Genomic DNA, 26,000 nt, shown 5'->3' on the forward strand with positions numbered 1-26,000 from the left:
AAAAAAAAAAGAAAGAACGAACCCACATCTCTTTGAGCCCAGATTTACATTGGCTCTTTCAGTTCTCACTTCAGGCCACAGTGTCAGTACTGGAACATCTTATTCCAAAACCAAATCATTTACACATTGAAAAAACAAGCACACTAGGTGGTCGTGTCACCCACCCCTTCCACAGTAAGTACATGCATTTTTAGTGAGGTAAATGCAAATAAATCTAACAGTTTGCTCTCCTGGAACAGAGTTCTTTCCTAAGAAGAAGTTATTTCAACATCTTCTATGCCAAATGAGTGCTGTTTGCTGTTACTTGTGCCTGAGAGCTCAAGGCACGGCTGTGAAGCAGCACTGGCTGAGCTGCAGCCTGGATACCCTCACAGCACCAAACAGCAGCTCCAGGAATGGTGGCCACACTCACACAGACATCAAAGCACCTTCTGTGTGAGAGCCAGCAGCTTCACTAAGTGTGTAGCTGGCAGGGCTGGTTATTAAGAAAAGCTCTTAATTATGTTATCATCAGGAGAGCCACTTGTCTTGAGCAGCAAATACCCCATTAGGAGATTATTTTGCTTTAGCCTCAAGTGTACTCTAGTTTTCATGCAGTATTATTCTTTGGGATTAGCCATGATACCCACAGGTAACAGGATCCTTGCTTCCTTTTTCTTGCACACAGCACTACCAAAAATCAGTTATCCATAGAACTGTTAATTTTAAAGAAAAATAAGGGTATTTTCCACTGCAAACAGTAAGAGAACTATGGGAGAAAAGATGCTATAAACCCTTTTTTGTTTTTAATTAAAAATATCTTTGTACTTGAAATACTGATAAGAATCATATAACAGAAAAATTCCTAGGTGCATGTCATGACAAACTAGAAGGGTTTCTTTCTTCACCTTGGATTACCCAATGTCACATCAGATATTCCTATGTGGACAAGGCAACCCAGAAGAAGAAAAGGGTCTAAAAAAGTTGAGTTTATTAAATGATCTACAACATAATTAGCCACAGTGTGGGCACATATATATGTCTGCTTTAACACATGTATGACTGTGGGTGTATGTATATGAAGTCCTCATATAATTAGCTTCTTTCTATGGCTGTCAACACACTTCAGTTTCTTCACACTAGCCCTCAAAATTGTTTCAGGGTATTTTTCTCACAGACTTTAATGGCTTAGTTACCTAATGAAGTAAGAATTTAAATAGTGAACACTTAGATTTGTTTTGGAAAGTAAGAGAGAAGAAACCTTCCCAGAAGGATAATAAACAGAATTTGTAGTCAAACAGCACTCTAGTAATAACAGAGCACAAGAACAATGGCAGAGCCAGGCACTGGCAACCTCCAAGACAGATTATTTGTGATGGAGTTATGCTGTGTTATTAGACAGAGTGCTCAAATTTCTACAGCCATGTCCTTCCTCCTGGGGGTTCAAAGGCAAACCATGGGAGAAGAGTTAGTACATTTTGGTCAAGATTTCAGCAGAGGGCAATGAAACATAAAATAACATAGAAGAACAAACTTGTTACCATTGAGCTCTCCGATTCTCACTGAATGCTTTTGCTTGGGAGCACGAATGCAGCAGCATTCAGAGAATGCACCCTTTAAAGTGACAAATTCAAAAGCCACCCAAGCACATACACTGACCTCCATTCCCCTTCATGGTGTTTGGTTGGGTACAACAGCTCACTGAAATTCTTAAATGCCATTTACAACTACAACAGTGCAATTCATGGCTGGTACTTAACAGTGACTCTCCAGGTGAGAAGATGGAATTACTTTTCCGAGTCAGAGTTTTCTAACTTGCCCTCTCTAACCTTGCTGCTCTCCTCTCCTTTCCAGCAGTCTCAAGTGCAGCACTCTAATGGCACAGAGTATCTCAACTCAGCCTGACTTAGCCAGACATTTTATATTTTTACATTTTCAAATAGCTCCACCAGTCTAGATAACAAATCAGAATCAAATATTGCGTTCATATTCCTATGTTACTTGTGCCCAACCGGATTATCTTTATTTTAAAAAAAAACCCTAACATAAAAATATTTTTTTTAAATATTGGCATTCAATGGTATGGACCACATAATCTGTTAGATCATAAAGCAAAAACTGTCAGGGACAGACACTGGGGTGACCAGGATCACCTGGGCCTGTCTGGTCTTACTTTGAAATCAGTCTCAAGAGGAAGAGAAATAAAGGAGTAATAGACATTGGGCATCCTAGGGCAAATACCAGTAGCATGTTGAGTATGGACCAAGACCCAATCTACCATTTCTTCTTGGAATTAAATAATAGAATGGGCTTGTCTGTCTGAATTTCACCTTCAATTAACTGCTGGAAACAACTGATGTTTTCCACTTAAGTATTCACAGTTATTAGGAGATAAACCACAGAAAAACACATGCAAATAAAAGTTTTCAATAGTCAGAGTCATGATTCAAATTGGATCCTTCAGTTTCTGAGGAATGACTGCCTTTTCTGCAGAGCTGGGGGATACAAATCATGGCAATATTCCTGTCTGTGACCAGCCAAACATGATGCAACATCACAGGAAGGAGGTACCACCCCTTTGTAATGATCTAGTCTGGATCCTCACACTAAGAAGACATTTATATTGCCTCCATATGTTTTCCATTTCATTTTTCAAAATTCTCCTAAGTTAATCTGTTGTGTCATTTGGACTTTATATCGCTCAGTCCTGCTGTGGCAGCAGTTCATAACATAGATATGAGAAAAGTGAATTATCTCACTGGAATTGCTGTCCTTTGGAATTAATTATCTTTTTGTGATCCTCCCTGGAAGGTTTTTTGAGAAAAGTACTGTCTCTGTTTGCCCCCTAGCTGATCCTCACACACCCTGATGAGTGAAATTTCAAATCAGTTGAAAATTCCTGTTCTTCTAAGGAAGAGATGAGAAACAAACTGTCATTGATGAGGATTTTCAGATTTGTGATTTGTATCTTCCCATTGTTTGCCAGAGACCCTCCATGTGATTGTTCTCTGAAGCTGTGAGTTCACAAGTGACCCTTACCAGCTGATAAAAGCAAAACAAACCAAAAAGCCCTTGAGCCATTCTGGATTGACTCCATTTATAGCAAACCCCCTGTAGGAAAAGAACAATCACACATGCTTATATAACTAATTGAGTTAATTCCAGATTTTCTTTCCCCAAGCCTAACACTCAGAACCTCATAGGGAAGCTTTTGACAGATTTATTTCTTTAGCAAGATTACAGCCTTCACCTATTACAGCACTTACTCTTCTCAGTAATCAAGTGACTGTTACCTGAACACAAAGCCTCAGACACAACCCTAACACTCCTGCTGCTGGCTTTCATGGTCATATTTTATACCAATTACTTATTTTTCTGTCATTTAGGGGGGTTAAGCAGCCTTGAATTGACTGATATTACTCTCCAGAGAGAAGGTGGATGTGGACAGTGGTTATTGCACAAATTAACATGCTTCCATTGCTCTACTCAATGATTCCCCCACCCTTAGCTAAAATGATGCCTTGAGGTTGTCACAAAACTCCATGAGCCCTGTCTGTGAAGATCTCACACAAGCACTTTCTGTGGTCACACACTGCCAAGGGTAGATACCCATAACTCTTTTGGTAAAAATGTGTTTTGTTAAAAACAGGGGAAAGAGTTATTGCTGCCTCCTTCCTGTGTAATAGCCAGCTGCAGAACATCTGCCAGGGCAAAAGAGACCTCTGCAAACCTTCAGAGAGAGCATAACAACAACCCTAGGGTGCTCTTCCATGGGGGCATCTCCATCTCACACACCCAGCTTGGCCATGGCAGGGTTCCCAGGGGACACCAGGGAAGGAAGGGATCCATCTCCAGGTGAGGGCTTTGAGTCATCAAGCAGGTTTCAAGCTTGCCTGCTTTACCCTGAAAGCTGAACTAGGATGGGTGTAGAAGTCACCCAGATGCACCAGTGAAGCTTGAGCAGTGTCCACCTCCTCCTCCAGGAGCTGTAATTGTTGGCTGCTGCTGGCAAAGCTCTGGGTCTTGCATACAAGTCACTAAATGTCTGGGAAGCACCCAAATACTGCCTGAGGCCATAAATGCCAGGCAAGACCCTAGGGAAAAAAACCTCAGCACAGTTTCTGTGCTGCCCATTTGCCACAATGGTACCCTCTTGTCACTGCTGCAGCTCCTGAAAAAGCTTTTTGGCAGCCCATAAAAGGGACTTCCAGCACTGACCACCTCTCCCTAAAGCTTTCCTTTGCCAAAGTCTCATAAAGGGTGCACCTACCCACCAATGCCAAGCACAGCAAGTTAGAACATCAATACTGACTCAACTTCAGACTGAAACCTTGCAGTGACCCAAAGGGGGCTGAGCTGCCTGGCTGTAGGGAAAATCCCCAACACAGCATAAAGATCCAAGGCTAGCTCACCCAGAACACGATAAAGACATGCTCTATAAAGTTCTCCTGATTTTGGTACCTGGCTTTCCTGGCCAATGCAAGGCTCTCTACCCACTGCTGCCATCCCTGGATCTTTTCATGCTGCAGCCCTCTAACTTCAGTTACAAGTTCTCCAAATCCAGCACACTCTCACATAATGCATCAGTTTCTCTAACTAACCAGCAAAAATAGTGCTTAAATTCTGCCTAAGCCTGCAGGCTATCAAGAATTTAGATTTTCGCTCCATTTCATGATTTAGAGAACCCTCTCAAATAGAAAATACATGTTATTATTGATAGTTTCTGCACATGACATCATATTTTTGGCATGGTACAAGCATTCTATGTTTTACAGTGCTAACAACTGTATTCTGTCAAAATATATTTGCAAAATCTGTGGAGAAAGGTGAAGGAAAAGGCTTCAACTATTCATTGGCCTTTCAGTCTCTTCAGATGTGCTTCCCCTTTAAGAACACATTTTTCCCTTTCTTTTAGAACATCCTCCCAATATCCTACTCAGAATGTGTTACAAGGATTATTCTATGTCAGATGAAGCATGGTAAAACACTGTTATGTGAAACAAATAGAAAATAGATTCGCTTCCATCTTTATGCTGATTTTGTAGATCAGCATCCAGAATCCAACTGATATAAGCTACCACTTATGCTGCTTGGAAATGTTCCAGCACACCCAAGAAGTACTGTGTCTTCCTGAGAACACACAGCAGCAGATGACACACAGTAAGACTAAGGCTATACGAATAACTGATATTGCAGGTTGCTTGGGGAGCACAAAAACTCATTTCTGGTTAGTCAAAAATATTCTCAGTTCTTGGGGAGAAAAAAAAAAAACAGAAGGAAAACAGAAGGCAGCATTTCATACCTAAAGGTTTTAACCCTCTGAAGTGTGGCTACAGAAGACACTGACAGAGAAAACACTTTAAATGTTGCTTGCATATTCTACACAAGAGTCATTAATACTGTTTTTCAGAGAGACTTTAAAATGTTCTGTTTAAAGAGAAAAACTAGAAACACATCAATCCATATGCACAGCTATTAAGTTTCCATTCAAACTTTTTATTAATAAAAGAAGATTTGCCACATGGGTTTTATACCTGCTGCATAGAATACAACAGCACAATCCATATACTTGTATCCCCTGAAGAAGACTGAAATTAAACTCTGATATTTTTTTTTCCTCCTGGAGCATATTTAGCAGAATACTTTAACCCATAAATATCTGTGCCATATTGTTCTGCAGAATGGTATTTGACTTATAGGAAGAATCATAACCCTTCCATCTCAGGCCTGTTCACCTGTATTTCCCTGTCCTCTGGGGGTGGAGTGCAAATAGTAAAGCTCTGGTATCTTTACTCTACTGTGTTTGCATATATGGATCAAAATTTAAAACAACAAAAAACTATAAAGCATAAATTATATCTGTCATCCATAAGGACATGAGAGAGTCTCAGGCCAAAACCTGGGCTTTGACTGCCATTCCCATCACCATCCCTGAGGCATTCTAATCCATATCAAACTCTAAAGGATTTTAAGCAACCAGAAAAGAGATATTGTTTTCTACAAAGTCATTAAGTTCTCTACTAGTCATACTTTGCAGTTCTCCATGGCTTTCATTTTATCTTTAACAAACTCAGCATTATCTAACACAGTGCCTCTAAAAATTCAATCAGAAACACTTTCTTCACAGCCCATATTTAATCTTAGCACTTGAATAGTATTCCACACCTTCAAAGCAAGCACAGTAAAAATATTTAAGATAATCCTCACAACACTTCAAGATCTACATTTGTTAAATGATTTAAAACAAAGCGAAAGAATTCTAATTCAAAGAAAAAATCATATTAAAAAGGGGAAATAAATACAACATACATTCATTATCGTGAACATGCATATGAAACTCCAGGCCTGCATGAGAGACAGCATAGCCTACACGAGTGAAGATATTCTGAAATGTGTTAGTAGTAGAAAGGCAGCACTGCACACATAATGTCTCAAGGAAAAAGCACTCCCAAGAACACCTCACCAGCCCAGCTTCATTTGCAAACCAGCTTTTATCAGCACATCCCACTCCTTCCACACTCACCCAGCACAAAGCTCAGCTCGGTCTCCTGGAGTAGGAAGCAGCTCCATCCCCTGGATCTCAGCCACATCAACCATGGATAGGGCAGCAAATAACCCAAATAATCCACCCCACCCTTTCCTGGGAATCCTGGGCAGCTGGGACTGTCACAATCAGAGCTACTGCTCTGCAGCTGGTTGGCAAACCAGTGTAATCTTGTCCTACCTGCTCACTCCTTTAGTAACCGTGCTAGGTTTACAAATTCTGTGACAGCTGTATGCATTTAAGCATTTGAAGATCGGGTTTTCAAAGGTATTTAAGTATTTAACTCATTTGCTACAACCAAAATCAGACACCTAACTCTCTGCAGCTGTAGGCCTTAATTCTGTGCAAATATTGTCTCCCAGCTCCAGTTAGTTAATCTGATTATTTGGCACAAACAACTCATTTGTGTCACTTTCTCCAGTCAGGTTCTTTTTGCTTCCTTTCCCTGGCTCTCTTGGTGTGTGTTGGCTCCTTCTTTCCTTCATGTTAGATTACACAGCTCAAATTGATCCCCACTTGTAGCTTACTGCTGAGACTCCACTTGGTATCTCATTTCACATTTAATTTCTTTTTAAAGTAGATGCTATAAAACCAAGGTGGACAGTTGGGATCTAATTTAGGTAATCAAACTATGCTGATACTGCCATCAGCAGACCACTTACAGAGACCATGAGAAACTCTTCCAGTTCATAAACTGTCCAAGTTTATTAAAAACAATTTTGTTGCACCTGGCAAGGCCGCCCCTTTCCCTCCCTCCCATGTCTCTCTGGAAAAATATTTCAACCACACAGGAGGAAAATATGCTCTATGAACTTGTTTAGGACTGATTAAGCAAAGCTCCTCAGTTCCTCCTGCAGACAGAAAGGGTCTGGAGCTGCATTTGCAGTGATGAATGCTGTTCTTAACCACCAAGCCACCCAGAGTAAATCACTGTAGAGTCACTCATACAACCAAGTAGTCCCTAACTTCCCTTATCTTGATCAACTGAATAGCCAAAATGTAAGTGGAAAAATCAGCAATCTCTTTTCTTGCCCTTCTTGCCAGTTGAATCTGCTATGTCAGAGAATCTCTCCAAAATCCTTTCATACAAATTGTTTCCCAGATCTGCAGAGCTGGAAACTTGACTGCAAAAGGGAAATATGTGGGAGGCAAAAGACACAGATGTTTTTCTTGAGGAAGTTTAATTAATTGTGTTTATAACATATAAATGATGTTAAAATTCTTTGGAAGTGCCAAGTTTACTTCTTATTTACTACCACCAACAGTCATGGAGAACAAGAAATAGCATGACCACTGTACTTGGTGGTGATTTTAGGTTGTGATTCAAGTGTTCTGTAGCCTTTTCTTTCAACAGATAATCACAGACCACATAATACAAGAGTGGAAATCTCTTCTAGTGCAAATAAAGGATGTGTGGGGGGACTAATAAAAAAATGCTCTATTTCTGCCCCCTCGAATATGTTTCTATGGTATTGGAACCTCAACCCACCTTTTAGCTATTCATGTCCATGCTGGTTTTATTCTGTTCTGAAAATATCTTTGTTCCATTAGAAGGCACTGCTCCCAGGTGAAATAGATAAATACAAAGGATGAGTTGGCAATTAAACATTGCTTTCTTCCTCCAGCTTCTACAGAGAGTTTGTCCTTGCTGGCAGTCCCAGCTGGAGGACTACAGTTCCATCTCTCTCTCTGAGCAGTGTTTGCAGCATCGTTTAACCTGCCTTGGCCATGGGACAGAGTTGCTGTCAGGATGAATTATGTTGGTGAATGCTAAGCAGGCAATCATTGCAGCCATTGTGCATTCCAGCATCCCTTTTATATAGCTACAAACAGTTGCCCCACAGCCATTTTGCTGTGGCCATCCAGTTTCAGCAGCACCTTAGTGAAAGAATGTGAAATCCCATTAGTCACCATCCTGTGTGCAGCGTGATTGAAATACTGCAGTCTGTAGCATGCCAAAACAAGTGATTCCTGCAGAAACAATGGGGCTGGAGTACAGTGGAATGCAGGTGAGACAAACAGGCTCAGCTGGCACAGCTCTGAGCAGCTTTGCTGATGAGAACATTGGGCAGGCTGGTAACACAGTGCTGTGTTCTGGGAGCAAGCACAAATGCCTGCAGCCAGCACTCCTGACTGCCACCAGCTACCAACCTGAGCAGAGGCAAAGGTTCAGTGTCTTAAATAGCAAAGAAGAGATTTCTCAAAGCAAAATGGGAACTTTCTGGGGAATCTTGCATATCAGGCTCAGGAAGCTCAGCCCTAGAGATGGTGAGGTTAAATAGGTTGCAAACTGTGTGACCACAGAACTACAGAAGCAATCTTGATGTGTTAGGTCTGTGCACTGCAGAAAATCACTGATTTTTGTTCACATAAGCAGTTATGCATTTAAGCCAATATGATGTAGAAATTGTCTTCGTCAGCCTTAGGTTGCAGGTCATATGAGGTAGTGATCAGCCTAAAAAGATGTGTCAGGAAAACATAGGATGAAGAAGATTACAATTCCAGCTATTCCTGTGAATTAAAATTCAGTGAACCTGTACAGATGCTAGTGAGCAGTGCATGACATCATGCAAACAGAGTTTAAAACACAAACCCAGCACATCCTTTCCCTTTGTCTCTCACAAGACAAGGATTTTCCCATACAATCATTAACTCCAAAAGGAAATGTATTGTTCTTCAGTGACTTAATCTTAAGTTCAAAGCTACTAAAGCAGCAGCTCAGCTGAAGTGAGCCAGTGCTTAGGAAGAACACATGCTACCAGTTGCACACTTGGAGACTAATTTACAGTAGTGCTGAGTGCTCTCAGTGCCAGCTGCAGCCAAGTGCCATGGGAGGAGATCAGCACAGCAGAAGATCAGGCTCTTTGATTTAAAGAGCTACAGAAAGACTACCTGTGGGATCAAAGTATGGATGACAATGACTGTCAGTAAGAGTCAAGCATTTTGGAAACACAAGTTGAAGCCAACAAAATAATCTGATCTATGCCCCACTCCTCAGAAAGGCATGAAATTCAGCACTCTAATAATCTGGGGGTAAAAAACATCTGTGGAGAGGAAAAAGTGGTGTTGCAGTAGCTGAGTTTTTAAGGTGACTGCTGGACAGATGCTTGATGGGTGTGCCTAAAGGAAGGCTATTTTGTCCTCCAACTGGTAAAACCCATCTCTGCAAATGGTTGGTGTAGGAATTCTTGTATTCCTGCAGAAGATAAAGCACAAGCAGATACACACACAGTCCTGTGACTTGTCTGCCCAGCTGTTCAGCAGTTTCCAAATCTGCATAAATATAATAAATCGTATTTTACTACAAAATATATTTGCTCTAGCACCCATAAATACGACATTTTATTGCAGAATCTTGATTCAAGGGTATTTCTATGCCCTCATTTAGTAATTGCCTCACCCACTGACAGCTACAGCTCTATCAAGATGATCCTAGTGATATTCATTATATAGTTATATATTAAAACTATGTCACACTCTACTCTTTCCCCTCTCCAACCAAAAAGGAAACATGACTAAAGGTTTCTGGTTTTGGTAAAGACAGAGGAGGAATTGAGTACACAAGGAACATGCTACAAGTGCTTTGGGTTTGTAAATTCCCACTTGTGTCAAACTGCAGGCTCTGGATTGGATCAATGACATCCACAAATGTGAAAATGAAGGAAAGTATTTCAGATTGTTTTGTCAAGCTGGAAAGATTCAATGCTGACCTTCTTTTTAACTTTGCCCTTCCTCATCCTCAAGACCATGAAACAGTGGATAATGCCTTCACCTGTGCCCTGCTGCAGTTTCTCGATTGTAATCAATTTTTTCTGCCTCTGGAAATGCAGAGAAAGCCTGAGTAAACTGGACCACAGCAGTATGGAGCAGTAAAAAAAGCCTCATTCTGTTGGATGTAAAACATAAAACTGGGAGAGAAAACTAGTTTGTAGCTCATCCAATATTTTTAAGATAAAAGTGTCTCCACCTGTCCTATCACTTATAACAAAAGTTGATATATCTACATCTGGAAAGAATCTTTTCTTGTTTTTCTTTTCTTTCAGTGTGATCCACACCATAAATCTTCCAAACAATAAACTCCCAAAGCCACCCTGATTGCATGCGTTCACAAGGCAACTGCAATGTACTGCAGAGGGAGAAAAAGCACAAGTTAATACAGCCTCAAACACCTTTAGATAATAGAGGCTTTCATCTGTCTAGAGAAATAGATGGAGGCAATGCATTTAACCTGGGAGAACAACTCCAAGATAAGCTTCCCCTCGGAAACTGGACACAGAGGAAAACAAGGTGATTCCAGAAGGTAAATAGGATATTCAGAAGAGGCTTGGAGGACAGCACATAGAAAGGAGGTGCTGTTTTCTAGTTCTTCTAGGAAAGATAATCTCTCATGGCTCCCTAGTCACTGAATGCCAAATACTGTGATAAGTACATTGTGATAAGTACATGCTAAAACCCCAATTAAACAGTTTATCTCGTCACACCAATGTCAAGTCTCACACACGGCAGTAACACATTTTGAAAGAACAACATTTATGGCTCTTTGTAGAAAGGAGATGGATATAAATGTCTATAATTTCTTTGCTGTGTTATGCATTAATGCTTATTATCAGTTGTTGCCAGAGCTGAGCAATTTGTGAATATGTTATTTTAAGCCACCCCTGCTGCAGCCTGTAGATGCCTTGAGTTTTGCCTATATTTATGCAATTAAGCAGCATTTAGGTTTCCACTGCCAGGGGTGATTTCTGTGGTAATGTGTTGTGAGCTTCTCTCCAGGACAGGCTTTCAATAATACAGATCCAACTAAAGCTTTAGTGTAAACACACTGTTGAACCTTGAGGATGAAACGCACAAGATTTGAGCACTGAAAATAATGGCAGGTTGGGTATCTGTCTTGTTTTTTCTTGGCTGGCTGTACAAGCTTTGCTGAACAGGAAATGATCTTGCTAAGGATTTAATCAGTGTTGCATTTAGTGTGCCCTAAGTTTCACATCTTTCCATATTTTCTCTAGCTATAACTGTTTTCCAACAGCTGTTAGTGAAAACTGCAAGAAAAAAAACTATATTCTGATAACCTCTTAAATTTATACCCACAAACCTGTATGCAGCTTCTCATAGGCTTTGACATAAATTTGGATAAAATGGACTATAGGTCTTACATGTCCTCAATTTTCCCTGTAAGAAATTGAAGGAAGAGGAATAATTAGAAGATAAATAGCAGTGAAAATAAATAGCAGTATTTATTATTCTGAATAAATTGCAGAATATATTCTTCTATATTCTTCTTGGAATTAACAGGTTTCTCTAGGATAAAGAAGAACATAATAGTGCCATTAAAGTTTGCATGTGGCTCATGTTTATGGTGGATCATAAAGCTGAGTGCAAACCCTTGTGCAAAGCTCCCACTGAGGCCCACAGGGGATGTTTAATGTCATTTACCCATAACAGTCACACTTGGCATAAAACCTAATCAGCAAATTGATGAAATACACTGAGACTAGACTTGCTAAGCTTGAAATATCCAAACTAAATGTCTAAACAGTGGCTGACCAGAATGAAGCTAACACAGTTTACTCCGTGCATCCAGGTTCCCAGCTGCAGTCCCAACAAGCCTGATCCACCTTGCCCAGGAGCTTGGACTGCAGCTGAAACTGAAGACCAGCCAAACTCAAGAAAATGTATGTCTTTCTAAAGACCGGTTTCCTTAAGCAACTTAAGGAAAGGGTTTTAACTGATGCACTTGAAAAAGAAATGTGAGGAATTTATGCTTTTCCTCAGCTGATGTACAGGGAAAATACCAGATAAGATGGATCAGGTAAAAAGTTCTACCAATTGCAGTTAAGAGAAACTGGACACAAAATATTTGCAGAATTTGTTTGTTTTAAAGTGTATTAATTAGACCTGTTGTAGCCATGTCAATGTATACATGTTTTGAGGATACTGTACTATCACCTTTCAGGATAGAAGCTCAGGGCCTGCAAAAAAAAAAAAAAAAGAAAAAATCAACAAGGAGTCTACCCCTCGTCCCTGAACAAGTGTAGCTGCTTTCTGAGTGATGTAGATTGGCATATTTGTAGAAGGGTGGTCCTTCATTCTCTGCATAACCAGCTTATAAAAGAGCAGGCATAGCTGAGGGCAGGAAATCAAACTTGATGTGCTGATGGAATATGGCAATTCCTAGAGCACTACCAGTGGTTCATTTCCATACAAAGTCCTCCAGACAGCCAGATAAGAATTTCACCCTCCCTTGGATATCTCTGTCAACAGAATTTGCATGGCATGCACTATTTATGGCATCCTTCAGGCATTCCACAGGACTTGTCTCACACTGGCATCTGCACTTGCCCAGGTGCATGTCACATTCCCTGACAGGTTATGGAGGAACCCCTTGGCACAAGAGCTCCAAGAGGCAGTCAGGAGACTAAGTATCAAAATGTTTAGTTGGGATTATACTGAGACTGTAAAATATTATGAATTAGCCCTGTGAAAATACCTATTCAAGGCAAAAATTAAGACACAGCAGGCATTCCACATAAAGAAACCGTCTGGCACACCAATAGCTAATTGGTTGTTATGGTTTAGTATATTTGCAGAATGGAGCATAAGGAAACAATTAAGCCTGCATACCACTTAAAAGCTGTAAAGTGATTTTTGAAAATCTTGTTTGATAGAAAATAAGAGCAGCTTCCAGCCTGCTAAGTAGGCAATGCAGTTTTCTTCTGATGTTATATCACTTACATAGCATTTAAAATCAGAATGCATACTCTTCCCCTATTTTTATTGTCAATTATCTTCTCTTTAATGAAACTGCATATATTAGAGGGAGGAAACAATCCCACACTTCTAAAAAAGTGAACTGAACAGGGGCTGTTTACTTTAGTGTTTAGTAACATCAGACCAACTTCCCTTCACACAAAGAGCTGGCTTGTAGTCTATTTCCTGAGCAGCATTTTCCATTCAAATATGTGTTAAGTAGCATTGTTCCCCTCAGTGATTGGAAAGCATGCAAAATAAATACTAGAAAAAAATGTAGCTTTCATTTCACTATAGAAAGCATACACATTTAGGCGTTTAGCACAAGTTAATTCCCTTTGAAATAAGGAACCCGCAGCCAAAGTCTAGATAAGGATGAAAAAAAGGAGGTATAAAGCAGTTTTCTCCCCTGTCAGCATGCTAAGCAGAGAATTCACCTGTGATTTCTAACAAATATTTTCAGTGAGAGCAAGATGAGAGGTAAAGACAAAATATGTTTCACTGAGCTCTGGAAATAAAATACCTTCCTTTTTGGTAAGATTTACAGGGGGGTTGTGTCTTTGTCCACTTGTTTGGGATGAAATCTATTTGTATATAACCAGCCTGTGGAAACATCATCATCCTATGTATTTTATATACTTACACATTGCACATCTTTTTTGTCATCTCTAAAATGTCCTAGAAATGCCTTCTCCACCCACCTCCTGCTCTTCAAGGAGTCCATCACAGCAAAACATAATTCACGTGAGTCAAAAAAGATTTACTGAAACACGTTGCTAGGTTTTCTGCTGTTCCAAACACTTGTCCACATGTGCAGTGTATGTGCCCCTAGCCACAACTTCTTTTCAGAGCTCCTCACCATCTCCTGATGGACTGGGATGATTCTGACAAGGGTTGGAGTCATTTGTCTGCCCCCAGCACCAACTTCACCATAATGCTTCCTAATGGCTTCTGAACAGGCTGTCCATCTGCTGCCCCCAGGTGAGCTGACAAACTCTTCTGCAGCAGGGAGCAGCCAGCAGCTCCTTTGGAATTGGAGCTGATTTCCCTTCTGTGCCCAGCACTGCAAGTGCTGCTGAACGGCCCTTGCCTGGGTGCTGCTCCTGTCCCTCCTTCCTCACATCATTAGCTGTATTTTTATACTTCTGGCCATTCCACAGCGACACCAAAGGTGCTAAAGGATGATCTTGTGCCTCCCCCTGCTCTTCCAGACACTTATGGACTATATTGGATCTCTTAACTATCCCACGGACACACAGGCGTTATTGAATCTGGAAAAATACTCAGTAACTATTTTAAATTTACCTCTCCTGCACTCCTTGATCTGGACATATTGCTAATGATTCCATTCCTCTGGCTCTAAACAGCGTTCTTCAGAGGCTATGTGCCCTTTTCATCTTCAGTTTTGGACATAATTTTCACCTCAGCTTGATATCCCACTCCCAGCACCCTGCTTGGAGCTGTTAGAGCTTGGTAGAGTGCTGAATCTGGTTTTTTGCAGAGGCTGGGTTTTTTCTGTTTAGTTGGGGGGTTTTCCCCATTATTTTTTTTCCAAGAACATCTCATGAAATCCATAGCAAAGGCTATTAATGGCCTCTTTCTCATATTAGTGTCCTGACCCCAAAACTGAGCACTGCAAGATGATCTACACTTTACAGAGTAATTGAATGAATATCACACATAGGAGTTTTTGCCTGAAGCTTTTGAGGTATTATATTTTATGGAGGCCTTGACACTTTCAGGACAAGTGTCAAAACCTGATTATAATTTGTTTTGACAATATTTCTGTTAAAATATATAGGGCATCACAAACAATACTTTTGACCTTGTACTTTTTTTGAGATCCGAGAGCGCACAAGACTTCACAGCAATCTGTCAAAAATATTACTGTATCTTGAACATGAACTTAAAATTGTTTCTACAGAGCCATTTTTATGTTTTATTTTTAAAACAAAAGGAAGACATGTAGTCCCGAAGTTTAAACTGACAGCAATAATTATGGCTAATGAAGACAAAAGGATAAGATTTTATGAAAGTTTGTCATTTTGACCTGACTGAATCATCTGATGTGTTCTATTTTCAGTGGGGATTTTATGTTAAAATAGCCATAGCTATTGCTACCATCACTTGTAAAAGGGTTAAGGTTATTGCAAGGTCTCTCTCATCTGGAGAGGAAATTGTTTGGGTAAAACTCAAACAATTTCAGAGCTTCCTTCTTTATTATTAAAGCTTCCTTCTTTATTATAAGATTGGATCTGGTAACATCCCCCTGCATTATGCATTGACATTCTGGCAAGGAATTACTAGTACATTGCTCAAGATTCAAGATCTGTTTTTAAAATTTATTTTGTAATTCCAAGTGTCAGTTGAAAGAACCTGGTGTTATTATGGTCAAATATTTTATTGCAAGGTGTCCTATTAATCCATCACAAACACAAAGGTAATTTCTCTGGAATTTTCTTATCGAAACACTTAAAAACTGGCTGGTCACTACATACTGTCTTCTCAGATAAACCACAACCTTTAGAAGTTGCTTTTTAGTCCAAGTTGTTCTCATTAATTCACATCAATGTTTTTCATATATGATTTGTTACATTCAGTAAGCTTGTCCAGCCTTCACTTGGAAATACAAAAAGATATGTGATGCCTTGTTTTTGTGAATTATTATCTACTGGAATAAACTTAAGAAGTTTTACTTATGTTTTTAATTTAATGTCTGGCATTGTCTTCAAATAAGTTGTACCCTTTCTAACCTGACATTTAATTAGAGGGAATCACAGACCTTTCAGTAAAAAAAAGAGAATCCAAAATCTGAAGATCTGGACCAACTCCTAACCTCCAACTGGAAGTCTGTGCAAATCCCCCTGTAATTCTCAGGGTGTTTATAGTAATTCAAAAAACAAAAATTAAGTGTCCTACAGAAAACTGATATACAGCCCAGTGGCATAAGAAGCAATAGATGGAAGGTATGGTTCCTGTACACATTCACCTGTCTGTTGACAAAAAACACATATTTTGAGAAATAAGAGGGGGGAAAAACCCCAAAGTCCATATAATAATTTTCAATAATAATTAAAAAACCTTAATTAAAAATCTTGAATTTCTGTCAGAGACATCTTTATCATAGCTGTCATTGCAGAAATATTGTAATAAACAATTTAGTAAAAGCATGTTACCTTGGAACCCAGTTGCTCACATGTGGTACCAGTTAGGAAGCTGTTGGTGCCTACAGAGCTGCCACCCCAGAAGGAGTCACATACATTCTTTGTCACATCTGACAGCCCCCTGTATCAACACCGTAACAAATTTAAAAGAAAAAAAATCAAATAGTGCAGTATTCAATAATTATAAGTGAAAAACTACTCTTAGACTTCTTATCAACTTATTTTGCCTCTATAATCAGATTTCATAAATTATATACTAGTCAGTAGCTCAGCTAAAATATTCCATACAACATCTTATGATTTTTAATAGTAACAAGCATAAAATAGTTATATAGGAAGCAGCAAAACAGAAATTTTACACTTCTAAATGCAATCTCTAGCAATTCAGGTCTTTTCTCGTGCTAATAATAGAACTGCTTAGATTTAACAGCAGAAGACAATTACATGTCACGGAGTGGCCTAATATAAAATGAGAAACTTGTAATATCTACAAGAAAAAATGACATTATTAGCATTCATAGCACAACCAATAATGTACTGTATTTCCATTACTTAAGGGTAGCATTTTTTAATCTATTCAGAGCAATCCTGAATATGAAGGTCTAATTCCTGGACACAATCTTATTACAGCATCCAAATCAACAGGACTCTTGCTGCCTTTCCTGTGCTCACAGGACTTGTGGGCACAGGCTGAGGACAAATATTTGTTTAATTATAATGAAAATGTCACATAAAGAACAGGAAGGGTGTTAAATCACCATACAAAGACTTAAACTGGAAGCTGGTAAGGTTTTAATAACACTCTGTTTGTGAATTATGCTTCCAATAACACAAAAATGTATTACAGAGCTTTAGCTGGTATAAAGCAGTTTCTTATAGTTTAATATATTTGAAATGAGAATGGCTGTACTTTGTGGTAACAGAAATACCAATTATGAATCAAACTCTTAGTTTAATTCACTTAATAATAGCTGCAGTTAAGGCAGATGTTTAAAGGCTTAAATTATAAAGTTGTGGTTTTGTTGTTTTGCTTTTTTTTTTAAATCCCATGGTGGTGTACTGAGTTCTAGCTCTAGATAGTACCTCTGTAAGAAAAATTAATATGGAAGAAGGGATATTTATTGTATGACAAGATTTTTTTTGCTCATGTAGGAAAGCATTATTCCATTTTAAAAAGGCCTCATCATAATCCCAACCCAAGGGGAACCATGACAGAACCTGTCAGCTCAGATTTGTCCTTGACTGCTTCTTTTAGGATTCAAATAGCAGCTTTCAAACTCAGCACCCATCCACATAGCTGCTCTAGATGGAAGTGAGAGCATCCAGAGTTTACACAGATGGACACCTTTTGGCCTCACAGCAGCTGCCAGCCCTTCAAAAGCCACAGTGATTCTGCTTCCACAGTTCCATCACTGAGAATGCATCCACAATATTTCACATAGATTTAATACTAAATGAAATATTAGCCTTTTCGTCTTTAAGTTCTGTTTAGCATTTTATCTCAAAGTGGCACCAACCCAGCCCTGCCATACAACTGCAAAGATTTCAGTCCCTAAGTCCATGAAAGCTGCAGTTAAGCGAGTTACTGCACAAGATCATAATTAAAAGTTTATTTGCATTGCACATAATCACCAGTCTTACACTCTGAATTGTTTTACAATTACAGGGGTACAGGAACTTTTTAAGAATTATTAAAGCATTTGAACCTGCCTTATTGCTCTTACATAATCCATCAATAAATCAATTTATTGTCAATGACTGGACTTGCCTGGCATATTCTTCATAGCTGCCTATCCCAATAGTAAAACTCACTTTAGCATTCTGGGCATTTCAGGTCCCACACTTTAAAGTCCAATGCAACATAAATCCCTCATTATACTGCAGCATACCATCTTTAAAAATCTACATGAGTGCCAACTGAAACCAGCCCCCTGGCCAAGCACAAGGTTTGGGATTTGCTTCCATAGGCTCCAGCTCCACCTCCAGGTACTTCCATCCACTCCCCATCAAACTTTTTTGAAGAAACATTATGCTGATACATTAAGAACCTCTCTGAATAATAGCCACACTTCTGTCTTATACTGCTGCTTCCTCCAAGACTCTACCTTCTCAAGCCCAGAAAAAAAAAATCAAAACAAACAAAGAAACCCAAAAGAAAACAAAAAATTACTAAAAAAAAATACATCTTGAAATCCTATTGAAGTCTGTTTTCTGTTATGCTAACCACTGGCTAGCCAACATCCTTTCCTGGCCTTAAGGAGAGCAGCTGCCAAGAAATGGCCTTCAATTTGCTTACACTGCAAACACTTTTTTAGAGAATTCCCCTGCAAGAGATAAGTTCCAGATGGATGTTATTTCATGTTATTCCCATATGTAAAACATTTTAAAATATGCAAGTTCCTTTAGCTTTAAGCAAAGTGCTAAAATACAAAGACCAAAGCTTCTCCTTGATTAAGAAGACAGCACATTAGTTCTGCTCATCTCTGCTTTTGCTGAAACAAGTGAAGTTACAGCACACTTCCCATGTCCTTAGCCATTCCTCTATTGCACACTCAAGTTCCACCTTATTAGTCAGGCATTTTTCCAGGAGAAACTCCCATCTGAATGGGCCTCATGTGTTTAAATAAGAGAGGTCCCACCAGCACCCATCTCCTCTGACCCACTTCTTGCTCATGGGGTAATGAATCTCCACAGTTCTTATCGTTCCATAATTATGGGTATAAGATGTAGGACTTCCTCCTATTTTTAAATAGTGCCAGCTCATCTCAAAAGGTTAAGAAAAAAAATCACCTCATTGTATGCAACAGACTAATAAAAATGCTATGTTTCAGCATAACAGGCAACGTGCAACTCTGACAGTTCTGCTTGTGGAAGAAGTTATGCAGACTCCTGGAGTCAGGCAGCAAGAGCAGCTCTTCTCTTGCAGGCAAATCAAGTATTCCAGATATTTAGCATTGCTTTCTCTTGTGTCAGCAGCTCCTGTGAACAATCCATCCCAGCAAAGAGGACACACTGTCTCTCAACAGTGGTATACTTGAATAAAGGCACACAGGCCTCAGTCTATATGTGCAGATAATAAAATACAATTAGCAGGCAGAAGAGAATGGTAGGAAGGTCCCTCAGACTGGATAAAACTGTAGAAATGTCCTTGTTCAGTCTTTTTGTTTGCTAGAGTTGCATTTGTGACACAGGAGTACTCAAGGCTGGGGGCTTGAGGGGGTCTGCAGAAGCCTTCCAGATTCCAGAGATGTGAGATGGGGATAGTTCTACATATCCAGAGTCAGCTGAATGAAGCAAACATCCAAAAAAATCTCCATTGACTTTGTCTGTGTTATCAAATATACACAGCAAGATTGCTGCATCTCAGCAGGCTGAGCTGACACCTCACAGAAACTAGAAGAGCATTCTCAGTTGTATTTCCAGTTCTCCTTCTCATCAGCATCTGAATAGGTGTGTAATGAATCCTTTGAGGAGAAAGAAAAAAAATACCAGAAATTTATTTTGTGCCCACTTCTCCTTAATTCCTTACTGCAAGAGGAGGATCAAAGAATCCCAACCCATCCTTTCACCCAGAGGACCAGGTAGTGTTACACAACCCCAACATTACAGGAGTATTTTGCCACACCAAGAGCTGCCCTGCTGCATGCCCTCTTTGCAGTTCCATCTCTCCTGCTGTGTGGGATTTTCCTTTACCTGGGCTGGAAGCTGGTGGTGCCTCAGGTGCCTGTAGAAGTGCAGCACAGCAGGGTCAGCTCTCACTGCTTTGGGGTCGAAATCCAGCACACGGAGCCCCGCGAGGCTCCGGGCGCGGGACAGGGCCACGTAGGCCTGGCCGCTCTCAAAGACGCGGGACAGGGAGATCTCCACACAGTCCAGAGACATGCCCTGCCAAAGGCACAGAGGGCTGGCTTACACAGCAAACAAACAGCATTGGGATGTAGCAGCACTAACCTAACCTGTGAGTCTGTCCAAGGTACCGTCTTTGGGAAAAGGTTTTGATTTTAAAAAAAGGGAATCAGCAGAAAGCAAAGGCATTTTTCCACTGTCAGGAAATTTCTAGTAGACAGTAGGATCCACTAACTAACTCCAGTGAGGCTCTTGTTGTGTGAAACTCCATAAATCTCATCTAATCAACATAGCAGGGAAAGAAATCCTGCTGATTTCACTTTTATTAGTTAAGTGGAGCAGGCATCTTTCTCAAGCAGTCCTCAGGGAGACCTGAGAGAGTTTGGGTTGTCCCAGGTGCAGGAGAATTCACAGCATGGCCTAGCTTAAACTGTGGCACAGGAATAAACTCACAGGTCACAGGTTCTCCAAGACCATATTTATCAAGTATGAAGTCTTATGGAAAGGAAGGAACTTGTAAAATATTACACTGTCACATTGAAAGTTATATTGAAAAAATTCCCACTGCACACCACCAAAGGGTGAGTCCAGCCCAAAGAGCACAGCTGTGGCTCCAGCAGCCTCCTCAGTGACGCTGCAGAGCTCAGGTCCCCAGTGCTCTCAGGGGAGCACTACCCTCATCGGCCCACAGTGATAAATAATGCTGCTGTATAGCCCAACTCCAACTCTGCAGATGGCAGTGCCCTTAGGGAAACCCCAGCAGCACTGACAGCCCCACTCTCTGCAGCTAGACACATATTCTGGAGTTCCCTCAGCAAGGGCCTTTCAGCTTTCTCTCCTGTTTCACCAGCAATACAAGCTCACCCAGGAAATAAGGTTTATAATGGTGTAAAGGTCTACAGACAGCTGTACAACAACACCCACCTGACTCTTGTGAATGGAAATGGCCCATGCCAATTTTAAAGGTAATTGCTGACGACTCAGATGAACTCCTGATGGTCCTTTGATGACCCATTTCTCCATTTTTATGAGCTGTGTGACCCCACAGAGAAACCTCACCTTAGGCAGCCCTGTACGAATGGGAGCAGGAAAAAAACCAGGGATGTATTCCTGACACTCAATAGCCAGGATGTCAGCACCTAAAGAACACCTTTTTTTCTGCCTAAACCAAACCTAAATCCACAGACAGTTAACAGCATGTCCTGAAATGATGTTTGACATCTACTTAAGCAGAAGAATTAAAGGCAGGTATTTCACCAGTTGAGGTGCAGAGAAAAATACATTTTGCAGGTAGCAGAACATTATTCTTTGAGAAGAACAAACAAAAATTAATCAAAACTTGCTTCAGCAGAACAAACAGGAAATTCAAATGAGCACACACATTTACATACAGACTACAGAACACAAGAGGCCTACAGATAGCTGTAGCTGATGCAGTGCATGACATCACAGCTCATGAGAGCCCCAAGCTTGCAGAGATCTCTCTGCTTTCCCTCAAATTATTACCAAGCTGTAAACAAATTCAGAAGTCATCAGCCACCAATGACACACTGTTTTGTTATTTTCCCACTTCCTTCAACAAAAGATCAAAAGGCTTACTCACCCTTCTGTTCACTTTCAAACCCTACAACAACACCTCGTGCCCCATTCACCAGCCCTTGAGACACATCAAGGTTCTTTGCTAACATCACCTACAGAGAAAAAGAAATATCTTCAATGCACTGCTTCTACAGCCTATTCAGCTACCTGCAACTAAACCTCTTGCCAGGAAGCATGAGCACATCAGGCTGATTTGGCCAAATCGTCCTATCCTGCCTATTGCAGCACCATCTCCCATTTGATTGGAATTATTTCACAGCCTTTCCTTCCTAGGATTCCTAACTACATCATTTTACAGCACTGAACATTTTACTTGAGTTATTTGTCTGTGAGCTCAGATCCAGGGAGCAGTTTCCCCTTCACCAGGCATTACCAGCCTATGCACATACAGATTCTGGGAATAGCAAAGGAACAAGTTTCCAAAGCCAACAGTGCTACTGCTAAGTACAATCCCACATCCTTTCCATTCTGACAGATCCAGCTCAGAGCTAGGTGCCCAGTCCAGCAAATATGGCAAGCTGTGCCCTACCTTTACAGGTGGGGAGGGCTGCTGTACCTGGAGCTGAGACTGCAGGCAAGGACTGCTTATGCTCTCTGCTACTGGAAAGCTTCTAAATTTGACTGGACGTGTCTGTCAAAGTCACAGCAATCACCACTGTCCTCAGGACATGGACCTGAACTCATCTTCTGTGTGGATAAGACTCTAAGCAGAAAAGATATAGAGATTGGGACAGTCTTCTGCTGGCCTGGCATAGTCATTCTAGACTGAATTGCATTCTATATATTAATCTACTCTATAAATTTCTCTGATATTCCTCCATTTTTCTTATGCCATTTGTTCTGTTCTATCACACATGTATGCACACACACTTACCTGAGCTCCAAGCTTTAGCTCAACTCTACCACCCACAGGACACTGAGCATCAATTAACTTCACTAGCATTGGGTCACTATCCAAAGCCTCAAACACATGCACTTCTCCTGTTAAGGAAAGAAAGACAGAACTTACAACTGTTGAACATACTCTACACAGCATTTCAGGAGGTTCAGCATTTATTTCTAACAGCAATTCCTCTTTTAATATCCATTCTACTCTGCTGCTAGGACATCCTCACACAAACCTAGTCACATCTAACAGCAGAGAGCTCATTATTGCCTCTCTTCCCTATCTAAGTTCCAGAGCATGAAAAGGGACAGGAATGAAAGGTCAGCAGTAAATAGGAACTAAGCAGACACCATTTTGAGCAGTTTCACTCACTACAACAGCAGATCTCCAAAGCAGACTAAGGAAGAATCCAAGGGCCAGCAAGGGAGACAAAAAATTAAATAGTCCTTAATTCAAGTCCTGGCTGGATAGAACATGGCCTTTCTAAGATGCTATAGAAAGAAAAAATAGGGGTGTGGAGGCAATAAATTGCACACCCTACCTCACAGCAAGCAATGAGCTTGCTGTTTCTTACAAACCAGTGACATTGTGGCTTTTTAAACAAAAAACTGATTTTTTTTCCCTAGACACCTCAACTCCAACACACAGAGCTTGGATGGTGCTGCTGTGATGACAGAACACTGGTCCCACCCCAGTACCCCCAGTGCACCCACACAGAGCTCAGCCCCAGAGCCAGGCGCTTCCTCCACCGAGTTCACCTGGGAGCTGTTGCAAGCGTCTCTCGTTGGTTATTTCTACATCATCTTTATGGGTGCACAGCCTCGTAGCCAGGATCCCATCACGCTCAGACTTGTGAGCAGCTGTCTGCATCAGCTGTCGGGTAACCTCCTCTGTGCACCTGGTAGCCAGGAAAAGGGAATTCTTCTTTAAAGTGATCAGGGACAGGTTTGAGCAGCAGTAACCTCACAGAGCTAGATCAGTCTGTGCAAGCCACAGGCCCCCAGAGAGGACAGAGAAGGACACCTGCATAAAGTGAGAGAGCAGAGCCAGTGTGTGCTCCAGCCCTGCCAGCTCAGGAGCCTTTGAATTAATTCACAGAAATTGCACAGGGACCCTAGGAAGTGCCCGTCCTTACTAGAGCAGCATATATGAAACCTATCTATGTTAACTAAAGCACTTATAGCTTTTGCCCACAGCCACACATTGCTGACAGGGCACAGAAAAGTGAAAAACTGCTCTTTACTCTGCTCCACCTGTGGGTAGCAGGGATTACAAAGAGAGATGAGCTTCTCCTCACCTGCCTAACCGGATTGCACTCAGGATTGAGACAAAGGTCTTGTCAGTCTGTCTCCGCACTTCAGTCAGCTCCATGTTTATGTGGATGCATTTCCTCCAGCTTTTTGCCTGGAAAAATCATTCTCTTGTTAAGAAAGAGACAGACTTGAAGTATGAGAATGAGTTTAGGAACAGTTTTGTACCTGGAAGCAGAACTTGGTTTCTTCATTAGCCTTGCAGACTGGGGGTAGCTGTAAGAAATCTCCACAGATAATTAGCTGAATTCCTCCAAAAGGCTCATCCCGTTTTCTGACGGCCCTAAAAGGGATAGAAGAGAAGTTTTGAATGTCCTCCAGAATCTAGACATAGTCAGGTCCCAGAAGTTACTTCTCAATCTGTCAGTATATTCAAACCTAGACAACTGCAGTGAAAGATGTTTATCCCCAGCTGCCTCAGAAGAGCTCAAATAATTAAGCAGGGCTAGTACAAGACATTACATTTTCTTTGCTTACCTAGCCCAGAGGTCAATGGTCTTGGTTCTTTAGTGGCTGTTATACTACAGCTACTTCTCTCTGCCAATAGAGACCTTTTGGGCAGAGCTGTATATTCTGGACTCAGCTCAGGAGATGGAGAGAACAACCCAAACAGCCACAGCTATGAGTGAGGAATGGACATGACCAAAACCTATCTCATGGTAAAGATCGACCCAGATGCTATGATTTCATTCTTCCTTACAGTCCTGTACCAGTAGCTGCCTTGTATTCATTCACAAAATGAAAGAATGGTAGCAGACTGGAAGTTTAGAGAAACTCATTTCTGCTAGTTTGACCTGACAATTGCTCACCTTGCCACTGCTTCCAGCTTGTCAAAGAACTTGCCATCCACCATTGAGATCTCATCAATAATTAGGTGCTGGCAGGCCAGCCAGTGCTGGCGCACCCCTGGCCTCTCTGCCAGCTGAATGCACTGTTCCAGCGGTGCCTTCCCAGAGCCGATCCCTGGCACAGGACAAAAAAGCAAAGCTTTAGGATGCTCCTGATTCTTTGGGAAGAGAGTAATAGCTCCCATAGCGATCGGGCAGGCCATCACCTGCAAAGGCGTGGAGAGTAGTGCCACCGATGTGACAAGCCGCCACTCCCGTGCTGGCTGTAGCGTAGGTGATGTTGGGAGGGAGGGAGCCCAAGATCCGCTTCAGCAGGAACGACTTCCCAGTCCCTTCGAGAGAGAAGCAACAGGTCAACGGGCAGGACTTTCCCCGGGGAGCCGATGAGAGCGGCCAGGACGCTCACCTGCAGAGCCGGTGAAGAAGATGCTCTTGCCGCTCCGCACGGCGCCCAGCACCGCCTCCTGCTCCGCCGAGAGCCTCGCCGGGGGCCGCCTTTCCTTGCGGGACACCTGCGGGACAGGGGGGGCGCGCTGTGGGGCTGGGCAGGGCCGCTCCCCCGGGCCGCCCCCTCGCCCCGGCACTCACCTCCGCCGGGCGCTGCCCCCGCTCTTGGCGGCGGCCGGGGCTGCCCAGCAGGTCCCGCTCCTGCACCGGGCTGATCACGGAGAAGGACGGCGGCGGCCGCTCCAGCAGGCGGGGGCGGCGCGGCGCGTCCCGCGGCCCGGCGGCCACCTTGAGGCGCAGGAGGCGGAGGAAGCGGCGCAGCGCGTCCGGGGGGCAGTCGGACAGCAGCACCTGGGCGCCGTCCGGCCCCACCCGCACCGCCGCCCGCCCCTCGCCCGCGAACCGCGTGAAGAGCCTCACGGCGTCCCCGGCCAGCACGAAGTTCAGCACGGCCGCCGCCGCGCCGCTGCCGCCGGCCACGCGCAGCACGGGCTGGCGCAGCTCGTTGCGGCCCAGCAGCACGGTCGCGTTCCGCATCAGGCGGCGGCGCGGGGCGAGGCCCCCCGGCAGCGGCTGCTCCACGGCCGCCGTGCAGCGCAGCTCCGCCGCCTCCATCAGCCCCGCCGG

At 42.0% G+C, this 26,000-nt stretch overlaps 1 protein-coding gene across 1 annotated transcript; it reads right to left on the bottom strand.

The window, feature by feature from the left end:
• Positions 1-19,761: 19,761 nt before the first annotated feature.
• PIF1 (PIF1 5'-to-3' DNA helicase) lies at positions 19,762-25,988 on the bottom strand. The gene is made up of 12 exons (XM_058808792.1): positions 25,515-25,988; positions 25,321-25,438; positions 25,133-25,258; positions 24,888-25,041; positions 24,247-24,361; positions 24,066-24,172; positions 23,527-23,666; positions 22,757-22,863; positions 21,887-21,974; positions 21,208-21,353; positions 20,131-20,322; positions 19,762-19,901 (listed from the first exon to the last, which is right to left on the bottom strand). Exons 1-12 carry the CDS (start codon positions 25,986-25,988, stop codon positions 19,845-19,847), a joined length of 1,824 nt encoding a protein of 607 aa, XP_058664775.1. The 3' UTR covers positions 19,762-19,844.
• Between the last annotated feature and the right edge of the window lie 12 nt (positions 25,989-26,000).

Source organism: Ammospiza caudacuta, chromosome 7 (genome assembly GCF_027887145.1).
Source record: "Ammospiza caudacuta isolate bAmmCau1 chromosome 7, bAmmCau1.pri, whole genome shotgun sequence".
Classification (NCBI taxonomy): domain Eukaryota; kingdom Metazoa; phylum Chordata; class Aves; order Passeriformes; family Passerellidae; genus Ammospiza; species Ammospiza caudacuta.